This window comes from Oncorhynchus clarkii, chromosome 25 (assembly GCF_045791955.1).
Source record: "Oncorhynchus clarkii lewisi isolate Uvic-CL-2024 chromosome 25, UVic_Ocla_1.0, whole genome shotgun sequence".
NCBI lineage: Eukaryota > Metazoa > Chordata > Actinopteri > Salmoniformes > Salmonidae > Oncorhynchus > Oncorhynchus clarkii.
Genome location: NC_092171.1, coordinates 34,595,796 through 34,620,115, shown reverse-complemented (window position 1 = coordinate 34,620,115; position 24,320 = coordinate 34,595,796). Strand labels below are relative to the sequence as shown.

Here is a 24,320-nt window from a genome sequence, read left to right as displayed (position 1 = left end):
AGACTGATTCCGATTCCTTTGACATCACTGCCCGGCAGGCGCTCCTGTTCTCCCGCCCTGTCTGTGACTGACGGCGAGCCGGACCAAAGAGGTGCAAGAGGCGGAGGTTATGCAAATGTAGCGCGGTGATGTGAAAGAGATGCTCTCAGCGAACAGAGCAGCACTTACGCTTGAATGAGATACAAAGACAACGTGGACACAGAACTCTGGTTTTTCGTCGATAAAACCATCGCAACATGGCTTCAAAGTGTCCCAAGTGTGACAAGACAGTGTATTTTGGTAAGTAACTTGATTTCCTGACTCTTATCTAACGTTATTTTCTGGTGCACATGGTTAGCTGAGATTTATTAGCGAAATAACACCCGTGGGAAATTATGCAAAGAGTCAGTGCAACCTGCTACAGCTAGGTTAGCCCGTTTTAGTTAGCTAAAGCGGTGTTTTACACAAAGAATAACGTAGAAAACATCCATACCCAAAATCACAACATTTGTGGGCACAATTTGTCATTGTTTACAAAAGCTAGCTACAAAGTGTCTGTTCATTATCAAGGAGGGCCAACATGTATAAACAGAAGAACGTCTGCATTATAGCTGGTGTTTTTAATAGCTAATTGGATTTGTAAATGTACTCAATTAGATTATTTTTCTAAACCCTTATGGTCCTATAGTATTCAGCCTGTCACGTTCCTGACATTCCTCAAATCAGAGTAACCCATTTTTAGAACAACCCATTTTAATGGACTAATACGTTGCAGTGTAATTACGTTAGTCGCAATAGAGGATAAGACTAGTGCCTGAAAAACATCCATTCAGTCTCACAAACTTCCATGTATGTATGTATGTATGTATGTATGTATGTATTCATTCATATTATTTAAAATTCCCAAAATATTGGATTAATCTCTGACACTGAACTATGACAGCCTGGTAAATGTGTTGTGCTTGGCATTTGGCTTTGGAGGTTGCGGCACAGTCAGTCCTTGCTTACTCGGTCAGTGCCAATATGTGATCATGCCAAATGTTCAATATGAAGGGAGGCAGTGTGGCCTTATGTTCTAGTCAAACTGTGTCAGTTCCAAACCTGCTGTTCCATCTCAACCATATGCCCAGATCACAAACAAAGATACCAAACATCTGTTTGGGCAGTGTAGAGACTTGATTTATTAACACACACAGGGACACACACTCATGCGTCATATATAAGTTGATGTCATGATAAAATCAGTCACCCGATTTGATAGGTGTACTGTATCTGTGTGTGTGTGTGTGTGTGTCCGTGTGTGCCAATGTGTGTTGATACTGTCAGCATGGAACAACCAATTATTCCTGGCTAGTTCTCATCCTGTCACGAACTAACTACATCTCACACACATCACCACCTAACAGTGCATGAAGCTTCCATGAGGTCCAAATCAATTTAGGGAGTGGAAGCGTCTGTCATATTATAACAGCAAAATAGGCTGTGCACATCACAGCTGCTACTCATCCTATGGGCCAATGCCAGAGTCCCTCAAGTCAGGCAATTGTTTACATACAGCAGGCAAATACGATTTCAGATGAGCACCAAATACCATTATATGACATACTGTATAGCACTGCCTCTTTTACTCGGTTAGCCGTTCTTTGGTGAGTCATGTCATTGCCCCTAATTTATTTATTTTTATGTAACACACAGGGCGGTAACACAGACACGCGTGGCGTGCACAGAGGGAGGGAAACAAGTCATGTTTTACTGAGACTGCGTGTGGGGTGAAGTTTTCACATCACAGTTGGGTGGAGTGCTGCCTGGGGCACCATGTTTATCTGTAGTGCTGTATGGGGCATCATGTTGCTGCCTGGGGCACCATGTTTATCTGTGTGCTGCCTGGGGCATCATGTGCTGCCTGGGGCACCATGTTTATCTGTAGTGCTGCCTGGGGCACCATGTTTATCTGTAGTGCTGTATGGGGCACCATGTTTATCTGTAGTGCTGCCTGGGGCACCATGTTTATCTGTAGTGCTGTATGGGGCACCATGTTTATCTGTAGTGCTGTATGGGGTTGATGCTGTATGGGGTTGATACTGTAGCTATAACTGACAACAGTCAGTGACTAGTCTAGATCAAAATCAATCAATCAAATGTATTTTATAAAGCTCTTTTTACATCAGCAGTTGTCACAAAGTGTTTATACAGAAACCCAGCCTGAAACCCCAAACAGCAAGCAATGCAGACGTAGAAGCACGGTGGCTAGGAAAAACTCCATCGAAAACAGGAACCTAGGAAGAAACCTAGAGAGATACCAGGCTTTGAGGTTTGGCCAGTCCTCTTCTGGCTGTACTGGGTTTCGGGACGTTCAAATGTTCATAGATGACCAGCAAGGCCAGATAATGCACATGATGGCTATAGAGCAAGAGTCTCCAACTGTCTTTTCTAGCATGAGCGCTACTTTAAAAAAAAAAAAAAAAAAACAATAGTGCGGGCTAAAATGATTATTTCTTTACAACTCTTCCACGGGTCCTTGGTGTACAAGAGAAAGTAGTACCCAATGTTTTCTGTCAATATACCTGGTAAAATATTGGTTAAGCAATTCTAAGGTGGGGCCTATAAAATCTGTGACGTTTTCTCTGTTGTATTTTTCCTGGTTTTTAGATTTTTGTTTGTAACCACGTCACCGCCACATCCAGCTTCTTCACCTGTGTGATCGTCTGTGGAGGGAGGGGGAGCTGAGGAGTATTTATTTCTGTAATAAATTAATTCTGATTGGCTGGGCCCGGCTCCCCAGTGGATGGCCTTGGCTCCCAAGTGGGTGGGTCTATGCCCTCCCAGGCCCACCCATGGCTCTGCCCCTGCCCAGTTATGTGAAATCCATAGATTAGGGCCAAATGAATTTATTTCAATTGTTTCATTTCTTTCTATGAACTGTAACTCAGTAAAATCTTTGAAGTTGTTGCTTACTGCATTCATATATTTCTACAGTACAACTATAGTAACAGTTTTACTGGGAATATCCTAGTTGATTATAGGGCTAGCCCTGAGAGAACAGTCAGTGAAGAGACCTGTGTGGGTTTGTCTGCATTATAAGTGATTAATGAAGAGTGGGTGAGAAACTAAGTATAGTAACAGTTTTGGTGCAGGAAGTGATGAAGTCTGGTCTGGGCGAGGTCTGGTACTGTTCTTGGCTATGCTGCCCTCTGCTTAGTTGGAACTTGGAACATCAGGGTGATGTCACTCAGGAGTTCTAGAATGCTACTCTCAAATGAAGGAGCTGGGCTTGCTGCCTTACTACAATATCACCTACACAACTCTCTTTAACCACCTGACCTAACTCCCTTCAGCTGGGAGAAAGTGTTGCTACTGGATGTGCTACAAGGATGGTTTGACTTTGCCATCTGTAGAGAAGGAACCTCCCTGTCTGCACCCAACCTAGTCCTCCAGCAGCTGGTAATGCCCAATATTGGAACAGTGGGTGTTTTATCCCTACCTCTCTTTATGTAGTCTGTCATTTGAAACCCTTTATGGTGCCACTGTCTGGAATGGAAACGTTGTCTTCTAAAGGTAATGTTTTATTATTTCTTTAGTGGGCTGCTTTTAGCAGATGGTGATATTTAGTCTCCTCTAATTTAAGGCAACTGTTGACTGTATTAGAGGCGTTTCAAGTCATTGCAATCATCTTATTTGTTTTATTTTCTGTGTTAAATCTCTATTTAGCCTGTCTTTACTTATTCATAGCTTTCTATTCCATGTAGAGAATCTGGACCAGATTAAATCATCAATAATATCAAGTAGGTGGGATGTTTAACCTATATTCAAGATTATCATGGATTTAGGCAAATTTCATGAAATCCCAAAATAAAACCTTAGCCTAAGTGTTGGCAGAGAAAGAATGCAGAATGTCCCCTTCGGTTGTTGACATGAACTCTAACTCCCAGAGTGCATGGCTGCACATTTGTTAGATGAAAGTTCTAGTGTTCCAAGTTTCAACTGCTGCAGCTTCACAGATGTGAAACTGTATTGGAAATTAAATGCACATGGACTATTGATTGACATATGACCAGGACAGATACCCAGAGGGGTATGTGTGTGTGTGTGTGTGTGTGTGTGGTGGCATGGCTCAGTAAACCAAAGTTGAACCCGAAAAGGCCTAAGGGGACCAATATAATGAGAGCCAGCATCTCCTGTGCACAACATGGTAACTAGGAAGAGAATGATGATGTGCTGCTATGATACTCTTCTATGTTGAATCTTCTTTCTCTCTCTTCCTCTTTTTATCCTACTTTGTCTTTCTAGCTCCAGGCCTTGAATTCCTCTCCCGAATTTAAGTGCGGGAGGGGAGGGGGGGGGGGGGGGGGGCATGGCTTTGTCTTTGTCTTTATTTAAAGCGAGACACACAAGGCTCTTTCTGTCTGTCTTTGTCTGTATTTAACCAGGTAGGCAAGTTGAGAACAAGTTCTCATTTACAATTGCGACCTGGCCAAGATAAAGCAAAACAGTTCGACAGATACAACAACAACAGAGTTACACATGGAGTAAAACAAACATACAGTAGAAAAATAAGTCTATATACAATGTGAGGTGAGGTAAAGACAAAAAAGGCTATGGCGGTGAAGTAAATACAATATAGCAAGTAAAACACTGGAATGGTTGATTTGCAGTGGAAGAATGTGCAAAGTACAGAGAAATAATGGGGTGCAAAATAAATAAATAATAAGGTAGGGAAAGAGGTAGTTGTTTGGGCTAAATTATAGATGGGCTTTGTACAGGTGCAGTAATCTGTGAGCTGCTCTGACAGCTGGTGCTTAAAGCTGGTGAGGGAGAAGTGTTTTCCAGTTTCAGAGTTTTTGTAGTTCATTCCAGTCATTGACAGCAGAGAACTGGAAGGAGAGGCGGCCAAAGGAAGAATTGGTTTTGGGGGTGACCAGAGAGATATACCTGCTGGAGCGTGTGCTACAGGTGGGTGCTGCTATGGTGACCTGGAGCCAGTGGGTTTGACGATGAGTCTGAAGCGAGGGCCAGCCAACGAGAGTGTACAGGTCGCAGTGGTGGGTAATATATGGGGCTTTGGTGACAAAACAGATGGCACTGTGATAGACTGCATCCAATTTATTGAGTAGGGTATTGGAGGCTAATTTAGAAATGACATCGAAGTCAGGGATTGGTAGGATGATCAGTTTTACAAGGGTATGTTTGGCAGCATGAGTGAAGGATGCTTTGTTGCGAAATAGGAAGCCAATTCTAGATTTAACTTTGGATTGGAGATGTTTGATGTGAGTCTGGAAGGAGAGTTTACAGTCTAACCAGACACCTAGGTATTTGTAGTTGTCCACATATTCTAAGTCAGAGCTGTCCAGAGTAGTGATGTTGGACAGGCGGGCAAGTGCAGGCAGCGATCGGTTGAAGAGCATGCATTTAGTTTTACTTGTATTTAAGAACAATTGGAGGCCACGGAAGGAGAGTTGTTTGGCATTGAAGCTAGCTGGTAATAAGCATTTTTTTGAACTTTTATTATCATTTCCACACTGCCACACAGGTCTGCTTGATATGGGAAAAAAATCTAGGCCTAGTTAATTGGTGAACTGTTTTAGCTAGCTACGTTTGCTCTCTGATTCTTGTACATTTAGCAAGCTAGCTAGTCAACTAACTAGTGATTAGCATTAGCGGCTAACACAATTTATTTTAGCAACAACTTGCTAAGAAAATACAAACTAGCAGACAGTAGTTTGCAGACCGTAAGCTACACAAACTAAAAGTGTAATTATATAAACTATTAAAAACTGACAGTGCGTTATAGTTGTAAGGACAGACGCTGGAGATGTGAAGCAAGTACAGGGAGTGACCATTTTAATGAAACACGGACAAGAACCGAATACGAACAGCGTCTGGACAGGGGAAAACAAAACGACAATAATGCTGACACAGGGATCTAACCGAGGAAAAGACAGATATAGAGGGGCAATCAACAAACGTGAAGGAGTCCAGGTGAGTCCAATGAGTGCAGATGCGCGTAATGATGGTGACAGGTGTGTGTAATGAAGGGCCGCCTGGCGCCCTTGGAGCGCCAGAGAGAAGGAGCAGGAGCAGGCATTTCCTATTCATTGATTGAAACACCAGTCGATGTAAACACATTTGACCGGTCATGCTTATAGTTCTATAGGTTAATTTGCATAATTTAGTGGAATTAAATTGGCTCGTGTGTATTTTCATTAGTCTTTATGATTATCACACATGCACAGCATGATACAGAGCTTATGAGCGGATTGTCTGTCGGACAGTGCAAGAGCTGCTGCTACAGCTTCTCAAACAGCTCATTCATTGCTGCTGGAGTGAAACATGCTTTTATAAGACCAATCATTGCATAACAAATCTAAATGCAATCACGTGTTAAAAAAATTATAAAGAGCTACAAATCCTATTCCTCAAACTGTAAATTGCATAATAAGCACGCTTCCCATTCGCCAAGTGCTTATAGGCAACAGTAGGCTTCAGCGCATCACACACCACTTTGCAATGAGCTGGAGGCAGTATGCATTTTGAAAACGTACTTGATACTTAATTGATTAAAAGCTGAAGGTTTTACTTCATATTATGAGGCACGACTTACCTTCATTCAAAGTAAGATGTGACCGTAGAACTTTAGAGGCAATCATTTTCTAAAGACTTCCATATACTATTGAAACCATGTAGCCTATTTCTCTCATGTTCTATTGGTTTTCAAATCAACTTTCTTTCATTGTCCAGTAGCCAAAGGCACAGTCAGTCATATTAGTAACCCATGCTAGTTGTTGCGTCTTTAGATCTCCCCTCTTTCTAAATCTCTGATGGATATTTGTTGCTGTCACGTTAAACCGTTTGCATGTGCGGTGCGACAAGTCTTTTCCCGCTAATTTCATTATGGAATGAACATACCCGCATAGCAGAAAACAAATAGAATAGAAGCCTGAACACTGATCCTGTGTAAACTCTGCTCTGAGAGATGAACTGCCCTCATCGCTCTGACCTGCAGGTGGTTGACTCGAAATGGTTTCTTACATAAGAGATATGATCTTTAAATAGATTTGACATTAAGGTGTAATTTGGTTTTCATCTAGCTGCAGAAAATCATTAATAATTTACTCCACCCAAACGGTTACTGGGAAATGGCCTTTTTTTAGTAGACATTTTGTAAAGGATGTCTTCCTGAGCCCTCAATATTCAGCTGAACAGGGTGAACTAAAGCCCCTTTATTTAATGCACTGACTGCTCTCTCTGTGACTCTAAAGATTACGTGAATTTCAAATAGCATTTGGTTTCACCACTAAACGACAACCAGACCACAGGTGTAAAGTAATCCCACATAGAGTATTATAGGTTTTGTCTACAAAGTTTCATCTGCCATGTGGTCTATGGATGTGTCCCAAATAGCACCCTTTGTTCCCTAAATAGTGCACTACTTTTCACCAGATCCCTGGTCACAGGTAGTGCACTTTAAGAATAGGGTGCCATTAGCAGTCACACCGTCCTGATTCCATTGTAACATGCCAGCACAGTAGTTGTCTGGAAAAGAGCCATGTTGGCCCATATGTAGACTCTCCAGTTCAGAACACAAAGTCCTGACTGGTTAGTGTTTAGTGCACATGAGTTAGGATTGAGGGTGAGAGAGAGGGGAGAAAGAGCAAAGGTGAACTAAGCAAGGCAGAGTGTCTATAAAAATGTGTGCTTTGCTTTGAGGCTCCTCTCTCCTCTGTTTTTGACCAGTACAGACAAACAGACAGGAAGACAGTTATTTCACTGCTTCAATGCGCTCCAGGATGCAGCCTGGAGTGAACTTTTACGTCAGCAAGCCCAAGTCACAAGGTCACAAATTTCATGGAGGGACGCTGGGACAGAATGAGAGAGAGAGAGAGGGGGAAGGAAGGGGGGAGAGGGAAAGAGAGAGAGAACCTGGCCTTGATTGAGGCGACAGGCGACCTCCAAAGCTAGGGGAAGTTAGCCTGTGTCCCTATGGACCCTGGTCAAAAGTAGTGCACTACATAGGGAATATAGGTTGCCATTTGGAACATAGACTAAGTTTATTTTGCACTTGTGTTGCATCAGCCAGCCGGAGGGAAGAGGTGCTTGTCCTGACCTGAACACACATCCTACAGAGGGACACGTCTAATGCTGAATCACAAACCAACCCCTTACTCTTGAGCCACTTCTGTAGATCTGAGAGGATTAGATGGGTGTATATACGACCTGTCCACCCAGCCCATCAGAAGGCATAAAGATAAAGCTTTAAGCTACACTATTACCATAATGCCTATGGTCTTGGGGCTAATTAGAAGTTCAGATTTTAGAGGGCCTCCCGAGTGACGCAGCGGTCTAAGGCACTGCATCACTAATCAAATCAAATCAGATCTTGGTTCGATCACAGGCTGTGTCGCAGCCGGCCGCGACCGGGAGACCGATGAAGCCACGTACAATTGGCCCAGCATCGTCCAGGTTAGGGGAGGGTTTGTCAGGCCGGGTTGTCCTTGTCCCATCGCACTGTAGCGACTCCTGTGGCAAGGCCAGTTGTACGGAGTTTCCTCAGACACATTGGTGTCGCTGGCTTCCAGGTTAAGTGAGCAGTGTGTCAAGAAGCAGTGCAGCTTGGCGGGGTCGTGTTTTGGAGGACGCACGGTTCTCGACCTTCGCCTCTCCCGAGTCCGTACGGGAGTTGCAGTCTTGTCCCATCGCTGCAGCTACAAATTGGATATTAGAAAATAAAAAAATGCAGATTGTAGTGAGCTGGATGCTGGAAATCAGTTGAAATGTAATGTATGTAGCCTTCGCAGTTTGAGAGTGAGTTTGATCCTAGTGTTCAATTGGATGTAACTGGTACCTCATTAAATCAAACCAGATTCAAAGCCAGGGTCAGGTAAAGAATGTCAGATTTAGGCTACAATGCCAACCTTTGCCATGGGACTGTGTAAATGTTGAATAGCCATTGTCTTAAACACAGCAAAGGTCAATTTGGCCTCGAAGGTGTGTGTGTATTTTTACCACCATTGTATTTAAAAGGGCAGAATGGGGAGAGGATGCAGAGGGAAACACGTGCTGAATGTTGTTCCTTCCTGTCTGCTGCTGGAGAGGATACTCTTTTCGCCCCCTGCACCTGGTCACCAACCCTATAGGCCTCCCAGTCCTCAGGAGTCAGGTGCATGGTGGGTACTGGGACATTCCGTCATCCGAGGAGGGCTGAACTCGTACAAACGCCTGCATGGACTCAGCTGGAGAGGATTGAGGAGATAAGTAAGGGAGGGAAGGGGGGAGAGAGGGAAGGGGGGGTTGGGACATAAAGGGAGAGGGGGGGTTACAGTATGGGGGGGCTGAAGAACAGACAGGTCCACATTAATGATGGCTGATGTAGAAGTCCAACCAACTGTACTTTGGAAATATTTAGCCTATAGTGCACTTGTACACATGTAAATAGCATCATACTGTTCATTCAACGAAAAACATACCACTTATATTCTGTATTCAGCATTGGGGTCAATTCCATCTCATTTGTTCTGAGGAAAATGCTTAATTAAATTGGAATTTCAGTTTACCTCACGAGTAACGGGGACTGCAGATCTAAAATAGCTACCAGCTAGGTCTGATGGAGTGCCCCACTTCTCATTCTCTGAGACTGGTGTTAGCTACCAGCTAGATCTGGTGCAGTGCCCCACCTCTCATTATCTGAGACTGGTGTTAGCTACCAGCTAGATCTGGTGCAGTGCCCCACTTCTCATTCTCTGAGACTGGTGTTAGCTACCAGCTAGATCTGGTGCAGTGCCCCACTTCTCATTATCTGAGACTGGTGTTAGCTACCAGCTAGATCTGGTGCATTGCACCACTTCTCATTATCTGAGACTGGTGTTAGCTACCAGCTAGATCTGGTGCAGTGCCCCACTTCTCATTATCTGAGACTGGTGTTAGCTACCAGCTAGATCTGGTGCAGTGCCCCACCTCTCATTATCTGAGACTGGTGTTAGCTACCAGCTAGATCTGGTGCAGTGCCCCACCTCTCATTATCTGAGACTGGTGTTAGCTACCAGCTAGATCTGGTGCAGTGCCCCACCTCTCATTATCTGAGACTGGTGTTAGCTACCAGCTAGATCTGGTGCAGTGCCCCACTTCTCATACTCCGAGACTCGTGTTTTGTTGCCAAATAAACTTAATAAATAAATAAAGTAGACTTAATTTAAATGGATAGAGTCCCTTGTTGTAAGCTATTAATTCAATATTTGTCACAAGAAAAATGTTCTTCATCCAGGGCTTGTAGTGTTTAAAATAGACCTTCTCCAGATGCTGGTGGGAAAGAATGTAGCCTAAGCGATGGAGTGATGGGTGAACTCTAATGAAAGGAGGAAGTGGAAACGGGTTCACTGGTCAGTTGCACAACCCCAACAACCCCTCTGAATCAGAGCGGTACGGGAGGCTGCCTTAATGGACATCCACATCATCGGCGCCCGTCGTTGGGAGTCGTTGGGGTTAACCGCCTTGATCACTTCATGTGATGGAGGGCTATAGTTAGTAGAATACTGTTCTCACATCTAGCCAACTGTGGAAATGCTGGAGCTGTTAATGATCTTTGTGGCTATTGTAGAACTACATGCATGACACCTAGAATGAAACACACACACGCGCACACGTATCAGATATGAGTGGGCGGTGGTCATACGGTGTCATCCTTCTGATTTGGATTTTAGTTAAATTGTAATCCAGTTTTCAAGTAATTTCATAAGAAGGTATCACTATCCCATTGACATTCCTCCCTGTTCCTGCTGCTGTAGTGTTGCATGTAGTTCAGCTGTGTCCTTGTTGTTCAAGGCAGAGTAGTCTAGTCATTATTTGCCTGTGATGACTTGTTAAACCTTGTTTAACAGACGCAGAGATCCAAGGTAAGCTCAGCTCAGCTCATCCACTTGGCCTGGGTTGTGTGTCTGTGCGTTTGCACGTGCGTGTGTGATGTGTGCGTCCCGTGGCTGTGTGTGAATTGTGGTGTTTGGGTGCTTCTGGCTCGTTAGGGTTGATAATTAAGCAGTTGTAATCAAGTTGTTTGGAACACTATCCCGTTAGAGATAAGCACAACATTTTCAGTTATGCTGTCATCAAACTCACAGCTGTCCTGTAGGACTTTCCACATCCTCAGCAGTGTTTACCATGTTAACCAGCATATCCTGAGGATTTCCCTCTGAGCTCCGGTGTGTTTGTTTACACTAGTGTTCACTCATTACTATAACGAGGCAGGGGTGATGGTGACCTTTCATTAGCGGGTCAACACGGAGCCTTGTAAAACCTTTTGTGTGTGTGTGTGTGTGTGTGTGTTAGGGACACGGTTATCCGGGTATCCTAACGGACGTTAGTATTCGGTTTCTTGAGTTGTGTTCATATTTTTTAAAATATATAAATCGTCCTATTTTGACAATGAAAAAGCTTTGTTATAAATTTAAATGAGATGTTCCTTGTGACATTGTTCGCTTCAAGGATATACTATGATGCATTTGAAATACTTAATTTAATAAAACAAACTTTTGAATGTAGTTTTCAGAACCATGCGTTGAGCTCTTGCTGCACATTTATCCATCCAGGCTGCCCTGACATCGGTATGCTATTTGCCCTACTTTAAGTAGCATTGACTGGGGGGCACCTAACAGAGTTTCCACAAGACTTGACACAGATCAACTTTTTGTAACACAATCAGTTCTATCGTGGCAAAAATCACTGTTGCTTTTAGAGAAAGACTACAGAGAAAAGCAGCCTGTTGCTTTTGGAGAAAGACTACAGAGAAAAGAAGCCTGTTGCTTTTACAGAAAGACTACAGAGAAAAGCAGCCTGTTGCTTTTAGAGAGACTACAGAGAAAAGCAGCCTGTTGCTTTTAGAGAAAGACTACAGAGAAAAGCAGCCTGTTGCTTTTAGAGAAAGACTACAGAGAAAAGCAGCCTGTTGCATTTAGAGAAAGACTACAGAGAAAAGCAGCCTGTTGCTTTTGGAGAAAGACTACAGAGAAAAGAAGCCTGTTGCTTTTACAGAAAGACTACAGAGAAAAACAGCCTGTTGCTTTTAGAGAGACTACAGAGAAAAGCAGCCTGTTGCATTTAGAGAAAGACTACAGAGAAAAGCAGCCTGTTGCATTTAGAGAAAGACATAAAAGCAGCCTGTTGCTTTTAGAGAAAGACTACAGAGAAAAGCAGCCTGTTGCTTTTAGAGAAAGACATAAAAGCAGCCTGTTGCTTTTAGAAAAAGACTACAGAGAAAAGCAGCCTGTTGCATTTAGAGAAAGACTACAGAGAAAAGCAGCCTGTTGCATTTAGAAAAAGACATAAAAGCAGCCTGTTGCTTTTAGAAAAAGACATAAAAGCAGCCTGTTGCTTTTAGAGAAAGACATAAAAGCAGCCTGTTGCATTTAGAGAAAGACATAAAAGCAGCCTGTTGCATTTAGAGAAAGACTACAGAGAAAAGCAGCCTGTCTGCTGCCATGTGCATTTGCATCATTCTGATTGGTCAAGAGATTGAAGAGATGTTTATTTAAATGTTATATTATTTGTATATCTGAAAAAATGGTACGATATTATTTGAATAGTGAAATAATGTCCAAATGCCCATTTCGTGTGTGTGTGTGTGTGTGTGTGCACGCAGCATCGTATAGGAGAAATGGTTGTTTGGAGGACAGCCAGGGGATAGACAGCTGGGTATCCTTCTATTCTACTAACACACACACACACACACTCATATCCCAGACAGCCCTTTCACAACCTCTCTCCTCTAACAATAACAGCCACCCTTTAAACTGAAGAGCTGTTTTAACTGGTCTCTAGCTAACCTGTCCCTCAGACAATGACAGAGGACTGGCTGGCTCACTCATACATCTGTTAGCTGGCCTGTTTATCATCTAGCTAACTTATCCCTCACACAATGTTGGCTGACATAGCCATGTGTCCCATCCTACTCATAGGCCTACATTGTCTGTAATCGCTCCCATTTGATGAGAAATCATTGATCTAGGCTAATCTGTGATTTGGTTAGATTACACTGGAGCTGTGTTCTACTGTGCTGTTCTGTTTGTGGGAGGTCCAACAACTCTAGCCGTTATCCTACACCACTCTTAGGTTATTCTTTTGTGCAGTTGACAGTGAAGTGATGACAATGACACTGATTGGAAAGAGAACATAAACTGCCCAATGGGGAGTCGCTGACAATCCTTCTAAAAGAATCCTCTGTCCCCATGCGGGAAGAGAGGAGGAGAGAGAACATAAACAGCCCAAAGGGGAGTCGCTGACAATCCTTCTAACAATCCTTCTAAAATAATCCTCTGTCCCCATGTGGGAAGAGAGGAGGAGAGAGAAAGGGGATGAGGGAGGTGTAGGAAGCGGGGTCTGGCCTAACTTCCGACTGATTGTGCCCTGCCATTGTAAGAGAAGGTGTTTCCTGTAGGGAGCTTAGCTGGTCATGCAGACCTCTGGACCATTGTCTGGGGGGGGGGGGGGGGGGGGGGTGGAGAGAGGGAGAGCGAGGAGGAGGGGGGAAGGAGGGATGGAGAGAGGGAGAGCGAGGAGGAGGGGGGAAGGAAGGAGGGATGGAGAGAGGGAGAGCGAGGAGGAGGGGGGAAGGAAGGAGGGATGGAGAGAGGGAGAGCGAGGAGGAGGGGGGGAGGAAGGAGGGATGGAGAGGGAGAGCGAGGGAGAGGGCAGGTGGGAGGGAGAGAGGGGGAGGGTTGTAAAATTGGAAAGGGTGTGGGGAGAGGGAGGAGAAGGGGGATGTGGGGAGAGGGATATAAAGGGATTTGGGTTAGCTGCTGTTGAGACCCTGCTGTCCAGCCATACCCTGCCTGATGACCTCACAGCAGCTTTGCATTTGGTTCACTTCAAGCACGCTCAGGATCATAATACCCACTTCTCTATTTGCCTAATAGACTACCAAATAGGAATCAGTGGAACACAGAAAATCATTATACTAACTACAGTGTAAAGCACTGAGGAGCTCCATTCTCCCTCTAGTGTCATCTACTGTAGAGGAGTGACAGTTACAATGGGTTATACAGAGGTGTATAAAGACCTTAAGAAGACTACAGATCAAATCAAATGTATTTATATAGCCCTTCTTACATCAGCTGATATATCAAAGTGCTGTACAGAAACCCAGCCTAAAACCCCAAACAGCAAGCAATGCAGGTGTAGAAACACGGTGGCTAGTAAAAACTCCCTAGAAAGACCAAAACCTAGGAAGAAACCTAGAGAGGAACCAGGCTATGAGGGGTGGCCAGTCCTCTTCTGGCTGTGCCGAGTGGAGATTATAACAGAACATGGCCAAGATGTTCAAATGTTCATAAATGACCAGCAGGGTCAAATAATAATAATCACAGTAGTTGTCGAGGGTGCAGCAAGTCAGCACCTCAGGAGTAAATGTCAGTTGGCTTTTCATAGCCGATCATTCAGAGTATCTCTACTGCTCCTGCTGTCTCTAGAGAGTTGAAAACAGCAGGTCTGGGACAGGTAGCACATCCGGTGAACAGGTCAGTGTTCCATAGCCGCAGGCAGAACAGTTGAAACTGGAGAAGCAGCACGGCCAGGTGGACTGGGGACAGCAAGGAGTCATCATGCCAGGTAGTCCTGAGGCGTGGTCCTTTGGGCTCAGGTCCTCCGAGAGAGAGAAAGAGAGAGCATACTTAAATTTTCACAGGACACCGGATAAGACAGGAGAAGTACTCCAGATATAACAGACTGACCCTAGCCCCCCGACACATGAACTACTGCAGCATAAATACTGGAGGCTGAGACAGGAGGGGTCAGGAGACACTGTGGCCCCATCCGATGATACCCGATGATGATACCGATGATATCTTGCTTGTTTGTAGGTGACCAAATACTTATTTTCCACCATAATTTGCTAATTAATTCATTAAAAATCCTACAGTGTGATTTTCTGGAGAAAAAAAAATCTCATTTTGTCTGTCATAGTTGAAGTGTACCTCTGATGAATATTACAGGCCTCTCATCTTTAAGTGGGAGAACTTGCACAATTGGTGGCTGACTAAATACTGTTTTGCCCCACTGTATAATGGGTTATACAGAGGTATATAAAGACCGTAAGAACACTACAGTTATAATGGGTTATACAGAGGTATATAAAGACTAAGAAGACTACAGTTATAATGGGTTATACAGAGGTATATAAAGACTACAGTTATAATGGGTTATACAGAGGTATATAAAGACTACAGTTATAATGGGTTATACAAAGGTATATAAAGACTACAGTTATAATGGGTTATACAGAGGTATATAAAGACAACAGTTATAATGGGTTATACAGAGGTATATAAAGACTACAGGTATAAAGGTTATACAGAGGTATATAAAGACCTTAAGAAGACTACAGTTATAATGGGTTATACAGAGGTATATAAAGACTACAGTTATAATGGGTTATACAGAGGTATATAAAGACTACAGTTATACTGGGTTATACAGAGGTATATAAAGACTACAGTTATAATAGGTTATACAGAGGAATATAAAGACCTTAAGAAGACTACAGTTATTATGGGTTATACAGAGGTATATAAAGACTACAGTTATACTGGGTTATACAGAGGTATATAAAGACTACAGTTATACTGGGTTATACAGAGGTATATAAAGACTACAGTTATAATAGGTTATACAGAGGTATATAAAGACCTTAAGAAGACTACAGTTATACAGAGGTATATAAAGACCTTAAGAAGACCGAGAAAAGGAAGTGAAGTTGTTTATTTCAATCAAAGGAGGAAATGCTGCTTTATTCAAATGTTTTCTCTAATAATCTTCTTCCCCCGCCCTTTCCCTATCTCTCTGTTTGTCCTTTCTCTCTCTCTCTCTAGCTGAGAAGGTGTCATCACTGGGGAAGGACTGGCATAAGTTCTGTCTGAAGTGTGGCCGCTGTAGCAAAACCCTGAACGCAGGAGGACATGCTGAGGTGAACATTTTTGTAGGGGTTGATACTTATTTCGTAATGGAAAATTAAGTCTGCAATTTCTAAGTGGAATTTACAAAGTTAAGATGCAACGTCTGTAGATCCACCTGGTATAGCTTATGGTAAAACCCCATGTTTTATTTAACTAGGCAAGTCAATTAAGAACAAATTCTTATTTACACCGGCCAAACCCGGATGACGCTGGGCCAATCGTGTGCCGCCCTATGGGGCTCCCAATCATGGCCGGTTGTGATACAGCCTAGATTCAAACTAGGGTGTTTGTAGTGACGCCTCAAGCACTGAGATGCAGTGTCTTAGACCGCTGCGCCACTCGGGAGCCCCCCAATGCAGGCCTCAATTTTGTATTGACTATTTGACACACTCACTCACTCACTCACTCACTCACTCTCACACACACACAGATGGATCAGCAGCTCTCAGAATATCACTGAAACATGACCATCACTATACTATAGGCCTACAGCTGTACACTGTAGATTTGCAGCTGATGTCCTTGCTGAAGGTTAGCTGTTTGTCTAGTCACTTTAGGACCTAGCAAGCCAGCCAGCCCATACAAATACCAGTATAACATGTTGTAAAAGGGTTCTATTTTACTCCGTTAGACAGCCATTCCAGTTTCTATCTCCACCATATCTGTGTGTTGTAGTCAATCTACTGTATATCCCCTCCAGTCCTCTCTCATATCTCCTCCACACATGCTGTTACTGTACGTCACTGTGAAACAACACTGTCCCTGGATAAGAACAGGAATAGTGAACATCTCCTCCTGTGTGAAACAACACTGTCCCTGGATCAGAACAGAACAGGAATAGTGAACATCTCCTCCTGTGTGAAACAACACTGTCCCTGGATCAGAACAGAACAGGAATAGTGAACATCTCCTCCTGTGTGAAACAGCACTGTCCCTGGATCAGAACAGAACAGGAATAGTGAACATCTCCTCCTGTGTGAAACAGCACTGTCCCTGGATCAGAACAGAACAGGAATAGTGAACATCTCCTCCTGTGTGAAACAACACTGTCCCTGGATCAGAACAGGATAGTGAACATTTCCTCCTGTGTGAAACAACACTGTCCCTGGATCAGAACAGAACAGGAATAGTGAACATCTCCTCCTGTGTGAAACAACACTGTTCCTGGATCAGAACAGAACAGGAATAGTGGACATCCCCTCCTGTGTGAAACAACACTGTCCCTGGATCAGAACAGAACAGGAAGAAATGAAGGATGGGAATTCTGCATCTTTTTTTACGACACAAACTCAATTTCCCCCCAGACCAGACCTCAGACAGTCATCGCTATATACTAGATGTTGACCTGGCCTGTGACCAGGCTAGTAGTGGGTGCTGCCAGACCTGGCCTGTGACCAGGCTAGTAGTGGGTGCTGCCAGACCTGGCCTGTGACCAGGCTAGTAGTGGGTGCTGCCAGACCTGGCCTGTGACCAGGCTAGTAGTGGGTGCTGCCAGACCTGGCTTGTGACCAGGCTAGTAGTGGGTGCTGCCAGACCTAGCCTGGGTTGTTTAATCTCTGTATATATATATATATATATATATATATATATATATATATATATGTGTCCTCTAGTCCGTCCTCTCCTCTCCATGAACAGACAGCAGATTCCACACACACACATACACACACACACACACACACACAGCGATTACATGTCCTCTAGTCCGTCCTCTCCTCTCCATGAACAGACAGCAGATTCCACACACACACACACACACAGTGTGTACCCTATCGTCATGGAAACAGAAGGGCGGGTTCATAGATGGGGGGTTATTGGTGTACTATAACGCTATAAGACGACAAGGGCTGTAGCCAGTGTGATATATGCTGTGAAGAGATACCACTTCCAGGCCCAGTAAATCACATATCTCCTGTGAGGAGATCCCTCTTACATCCTCGCCTCCTCCTCAACTGTATTGGAGGAGAGTATCCAAGGTCCCTCCCTCCCCTCGAACCTCCTCCAATCCATTTTGCGAAAGTGGCGAGGTGAGAAATGGAGTGGAGGAAATATGAATTTGGCCTGGACTGGATGTCTGCTCTCTGGTCTAGACCCTGATCCTCCTGACTGACTGACTGGCTGACTGGATGTCTGCTCTCTGGTCTAGACCTTGATCCTCCTACTGACTGACTGGCTGACTGGATGTCTGTTTTCTGGTCTAGACCCTGATCCTCCTACTGACTGACTGGATGTCTGTTCTCTGGTCTAGACCCTGATGATCCTCCTACTGACTGACTGGATGTCTGCTCTCTGGTCTAGACCCTGATCCTCCTACTGACTGGCTGACTAGATGTCTGCTCTCTGGTCTAGACCCTGATGATCCTCCTACTGACTGACTAGCTGACTGGATGTATGTTCTCTGGTCTAGACCCTGATCCTCCTACTGACTGACTGGCTGACTGGATGTCTGCTCTCTGGTCTAGACCCTGATGATCCTCCTACTGACTGACTGGCTGCTCTCTGGTCTACTGGATGACTGACTGGCTGACTGGATGTCTGGTCTACCCTGATGATCCTCCTACTGACTGACTGACTGACTGGATGTCTGCTCTCTGGTCTAGACCCTGATGATCCTCCTACTGACTCACTGACTGGATGTCTGCTCTTTGGTCTAGACCCTGATCCTCCTACTGACTGACTGGCTGACTGGATGTCTGCTCTCTGGTCTAGACCCTGATGATCCTCCTACTGACTGACTGGCTGGATGTCTGCTCTCTGGTCTAGACCCTGATGATCCTCCTACTGACTGACTGACTGACTGGATGTCTGCTCTCTGGTCTAGACCCTGATGAACCTCCTACTGACTGACTGGCTGGATGTCTGCTCTCTGGTCTAGACCCTGATGATCTTCTGACTGGCTGGCTGACTGGCTGACTGGCTGACCTAGGCCACTCTGTTGTTACATCACCACTGTCTCCTCTTCTCTTCTGGACGATGGTCTGGTATCTGTCCCAGGCCCTGATCCCTCTGCTGCCTGGCTGCCTGTTACATGACTGTTTGATTTGACCACTGACAACTATTACATGACCACCAATCCGTAATCCTCCAACCAAAACCATTCTCCTGAACAGGACCCGAATGTGATGCGTTTGGTTTGATCCCCACTTTCCATTCTCCCATGTCTGTGTGTTGCATCTACACCGTATGTCCAAACGTTGTCGTTGTAACCAGGATACCAGTACTGTTGATTTATCAGACTCTTTCTCAGGATGCTGTGCTGTGGCATTTTATCTCTGTCTCAGCCCCTCTCTCACTCTCTCACACACACACACACACACACACACACACACACACACACATACACACACACACACACAATGCATGAGTCTGGCTAGAAAAAGGAAATTGCCAATATATGGTTGTTAGTCTTGTGTTTTAGACTTGTTATTTACTCCCTGTCTGTCATTCTCCTCTTCTTTATTCCCTTTACACAGCATGATGGGAAGCCCTTCTGCCACAAACCATGCTATGCTGCCCTCTTCGGACCAAAAGGTGCAGTACACTTGTATGTCTGTCCAAAGCCCAGTGGTTAAAACTATCTGACGATCTTCAAACTGACTTCCTAATAACCTCCAGTTTGATTGTACTGTTTAGAAACACACTGTTGTGTAGTAAGCAGATGGGCTGAACCACAGCCATATGTTATGATTGCTAAATGTTTGGAAATATGTTCTATGAAATAATATGTATCTTATGATAGATAGATATATATGGCTCTGGGCTGAACCTGACCTATGACCTCTGTAGGTGTAAACATCGGTGGAGCAGGGTCCTATGTGTATGAAGCCCCCCTTAACAATAGCCCGACCCCAACTGACGTGGATGCCCCCCCCAAACCTGAGGAGAAGGCGGCGTTGGCACCCAGGGCTCCTGTCAAAGGTACATGCTACATATGCGTGAAAGAACGCGCATGTTTACATGTGTCCATGTGTGTAACTGATGACGTGAAATATTGGAAGTAGCTGCCTTTGTTAGAAAGGATTAGCAGACTGTGTGTTGTCTTCCTGCTGACTCAAACCCTACTATACAGGCCCTACTACACAGGCCCTGCTACACAGGCCCTGCTACACAGGCCCTGCTACACAGGCCCTACTACACAGGCCCTACTACACAGGCACTACAACGCAGGCCCTGCTATACAGGCCCTACAATGCAGGCTAACACCTTTATCCTAAAGGAGTAGCAGACCCTTGTTGTCTTCCTGTGATTAGAGCCCAACTACACAGGTCAGACTCACTCCAGGGGTAAAGGCTAAAACCAGTCTAACACCAGGCTAAAACCAGTCTAACACCAGGGGAAAGGCTAACACCAGGCTCACTCCAGGGGAAAGGCTAACACCAGGCTCACTCCAGGGGAAAGGCTAACACCAGGCTCACTCCAGGGGAAAGGCTAACACCAGGCTCACTCCAGGGGAAAGGCTAACACCAGGCTCACTGCAGGGGAAAGGCTAACACCAGGCTCACTCCAGGGGAAAGGCTAACACCAGGCTCACTCCAGGGGAAAGGCTAACACCGGGCTAACACCGGGCTAACACCAACTTCAGGCTAACAGGTTAACACCAGGGGAAAGGCTAACATCAGGCTAACAGGTTAACACCAGGGGAAAGGCTAACATCAGGCTAACAGGTTAACACCAGGGAAAAGGCTAACATCAGGCTAACAGGTTAACACCAGGGGAAAGGCTAACATCAGGCTAACAGGTTAACACCAGGGGAAAGGCTAACATCAGGCTAACAGGTTAACACCAGGGGAAAGGCTAACATCAGGCTAACACCAGGGGAAAGGCTAACAGGTTAACACCAGGGGAAAGGCTAACAGGTTAACACCAGGGAAAAGGCTAACATCAGGCTAACAGGTTAACACCAGGGGAAAGGCTAACATCAGGCTAACAGGTTAACACCAGGGGAAAGGCTAACATCAGGCTAACACCAGGGGAAAGGCTAACAGGTTAACACCAGGGGAAAGGCTAACATCAGGCTAACAACCGGTTAACACCAGGGGAAAGGCTAACATCAGGCTAACAACAGGTTAACACCAGGGGAAAGGCTAAAACCAGGCTCACTCCAGGGACGGTCACAGGGTAGTTTATTTAGCTGTTCACACTGGGCTTTTGCACCGTTGCAGGCCGTAGGCCATACTACTGTGTGTGTGTGTGTGTGTGTGTGTGTGTGTGTGTACAGCTTCCAGCATCACTACCTTCTCTGGTGAGGCCAACCTGTGTCCCAGGTGTAACAAGAAGGTCTACTTTGGTAAGTAGCCATTTATATTAAGTACCTATCACACACTACCAGGGTGAGAATGAACTGTTGTGCAGTTGCCATGGTATCGTGTGCTCCTGTGTGTCATTCCTTTGAATTAAGTTTCAAACATATCTGAGGCACCTGCTGAAGCAACCCTGAGATGAATGCATCTCATTTCTAAGGTGTGTGTGTGTGTGTGTGTGACAGCTGAGAAGGTGACTTCCCTGGGGAAAGACTGGCATCGGCCCTGTCTCCGCTGTGAGAGGTGCAGCAAGACCCTGGCCGCCGGCAGCCATGCAGAGGTAGGAGAGAGAGAGGGATGTATAGGATGGGAGGTGATGGAGAAAGAAGGGATGAGGATGGGGTGAAAGGGGAATTTAAACAGGAAGGGGCCAGCTATTCAAAGACTGTGTTCAAAGGAGTTGGCCTGAACAAGGCCCTGCACAAAATCACTGATCTACAAATAAGCTTGCATCCTAAATAACTAGTCATTATTAATATCAGGGAATCTACACAACACCTTGTTAAGGCTGGTCTACTTGAATGCACCTAAATATGATTTTTATTTTACTAGGCAAGTCAGTTAAGAACAAATTCTTATTGTCAATGACGGCCTAGGAACAGTGGGTTAACTGCCTTGTTCAGGGGCAGAATTACAGATTTACAGATTCAATCTTGCAACCTTTCGGTTACTAGTCCAACACTCTAACCACTAGGCTCTAACCACTAGGCTACCTGCCGCCCGATAAATGTGTTCTAATATGGATATTCTCAATGAATACGTGGTATGGTTACATTGTTTTATATTTCTTTACAGCATGATGGCCAGCCATACTGCCACAAGCCATGCTATGCTTGTCTCTTCGGACCCAAAGGTAGGCGCGTCGCTTGTCGTCTTTATTCAACCACCAGGTGGTGCTGTTGTCTGACGTATTAGCTGTACTGTAACAGTAGTCTATGCAGTGTAGAATTGCTTTTTAAAGAACCCACTCATATTGCTCTTCCGACACAAAGGTGATGCAACTTACTCAGACTGTTTCAAACCACCAACTGAAAATAAATGATTTGTTATACTGCAATACATTTTCCGCATGTGATCTGAAAATGTCTGCACTCACTAAGTCGCTCTGGATAAGATCGCCTGCTAAATGACTCAAATGTAAAACGTGTTCTTGTCTCTCCAGGGGTGAACACTGGTGGTGTAGGCAGCTACATCTACGAGAAGGATGTCTGCACAGAGGCCCAGCCCTGAGCTGCTGTTGTCTGCCCCGTCCAGTCCCTAGCCTCCGAGACCAACCTGACTTCTCCAATACTACTTCCACGATCCAACACAGTGTTATTATCACTAGGCTCGCCTATATAGCTCGTTCTATAAGCAGCCCAGAGACCTGAGACCCCGCCACTATCCTCTATTTCCTCCCCTTCAACCCCTGAAACCTGTACCACCTGGCTATGCCCACCTCAGCCTCCTAGCACAGCGACTAAATTACATTTTATTTACACGTAAAATATATATATTTATTGAAATCAGTGGGTCCGTAGTGAAACCAAAAGCACCACATTCGTGTATGTGAATGCCATACTCTCTCCCCACTAAGGCATAAGGGCCAAGAAGCCCATTCTTCACTTTTATGAGTTCATGATCAGTTTGTCATGTTTATGTATATTTACGAGTGTGGATATATACGCATTACAACCCAACATAAAATGTAACTTTAAGAACTGCCATAAAACATATTTTATTTTCATTTGATTTCTCTTTAAGTACCTTTTTAACGGGACAGTTCAGCATAGATCCGTTGAGGGGGAGTTTAGAGACCGGGTGAAAAGTTTAAAATAATCCCTCTCTGTAAACATAACACATTTTAGGCTTTCCTCAGAGTAGTGATACATGGTGTTTTAAAGGAAGGTGCTGCGTTGTCACGGTAACATGCTGACAGGCCAGGGGTAGGGATCTATCTCACCTGGGAGAGAGGGAGTAGTCTGGCTACAGGTGCAGATGGTGCTGATCAGGACAGGAGCACTACTACAAAGACCCAGATTTATACTGTTTTGGCCGTCCAACTACATTCCTGATCAAATGGATGATAAAAAAACTGTCTGTGGGGTTTAGGTTTCAGAAAGAGTCTGGATGGTGTTAAGATATGTTGTTTTAGGGTTATGGGTTTTTGAGGGTAGCCTGGTTCCAGATTCCTGTTTTGCCAATGGATACCATTAGAGTTTGCTATACAGAACAACACATCTGGACCCAGGCTATTCTGAGGGTCCTGTTACTGGTTTGGCAGGGTACATTGTGTATGTACAGTACTGTATAGAGTTCAGGCATGAAATCCTTTTTAAATTGGTTTGATTGACACAGGATGTATTTATTGATTGGTTAAGAATATACCAGTAAAATTGCATAAGGAAATTGCATTGTACTACAGCTACCCCTATGGGACAAATGAAGGAAGGAAACTGAACATAAACTGTACAGTGACGAAACATAAACTTGTAGAATATAGGCCATCTAAAAGCTGTACATTTCCATATGGTCAAAATGTTAGTGTAGTGAGGAACCCTGATGTATTCCTCACTGACATTACTATGAGCTGAAGTATTATAGTTGGAAGTAGCCTATAGAACCTTTGTGTCTGAAATAGCACCTTGTTCCCTATATAGTGGCCTGGTCAAAAGGATTCAACTACAGGGAATAGTGTCTGATTTTGGACGCACACAGAATAACTGGCAGACACTACAGACAAAGCATTCTGTTGGAATGTGCCTTAGTATTATATATAATATGACTAACTACTGATCATCACAATCATTATCTGTTTTGTGTAGTAAGGCTTTAAAACACTTCAGGACTCGCTGAAAAAAGAAAATGGCTACACTTCTTCAGTCCTGTTGCTTCTGTCTTTTGAACCCATTAATTAAACTTTCTATCTATACTTCTGGTCTGATCTCCTCTGGTTTGACCTGTGTGTGAGCCATTCTATATACATATTTACATATGTGTGTGCATGGCTGTGGTTTGTCCCAGGCTGACCTCATAAAACCCGTGTGGTTTTCTCCTACAGTCCTCTTACAATAAACACATGTCATGGAATTGGTTTTCCTTCTACTGTTGACATAATCTGGCATGTATTTTA

General features: G+C 44.4%; 1 protein-coding gene across 1 annotated transcript; it reads left to right on the top strand.

Annotated features, from left to right (window-relative positions):
• Nucleotides 1-24,119, top strand: LOC139384188 (cysteine-rich protein 2-like). Its single transcript, XM_071128907.1, has 8 exons — nt 1-279; nt 15,825-15,919; nt 19,382-19,439; nt 19,695-19,826; nt 21,127-21,195; nt 21,394-21,488; nt 22,004-22,061; nt 22,371-24,119. The coding sequence occupies exons 1-8, from the start codon at nt 237-239 to the stop codon at nt 22,436-22,438; spliced, it is 618 nt and encodes a 205-aa protein (XP_070985008.1). The 5' UTR covers nt 1-236; the 3' UTR covers nt 22,439-24,119.
• Nucleotides 24,120-24,320: the final 201 nt, after the last annotated feature.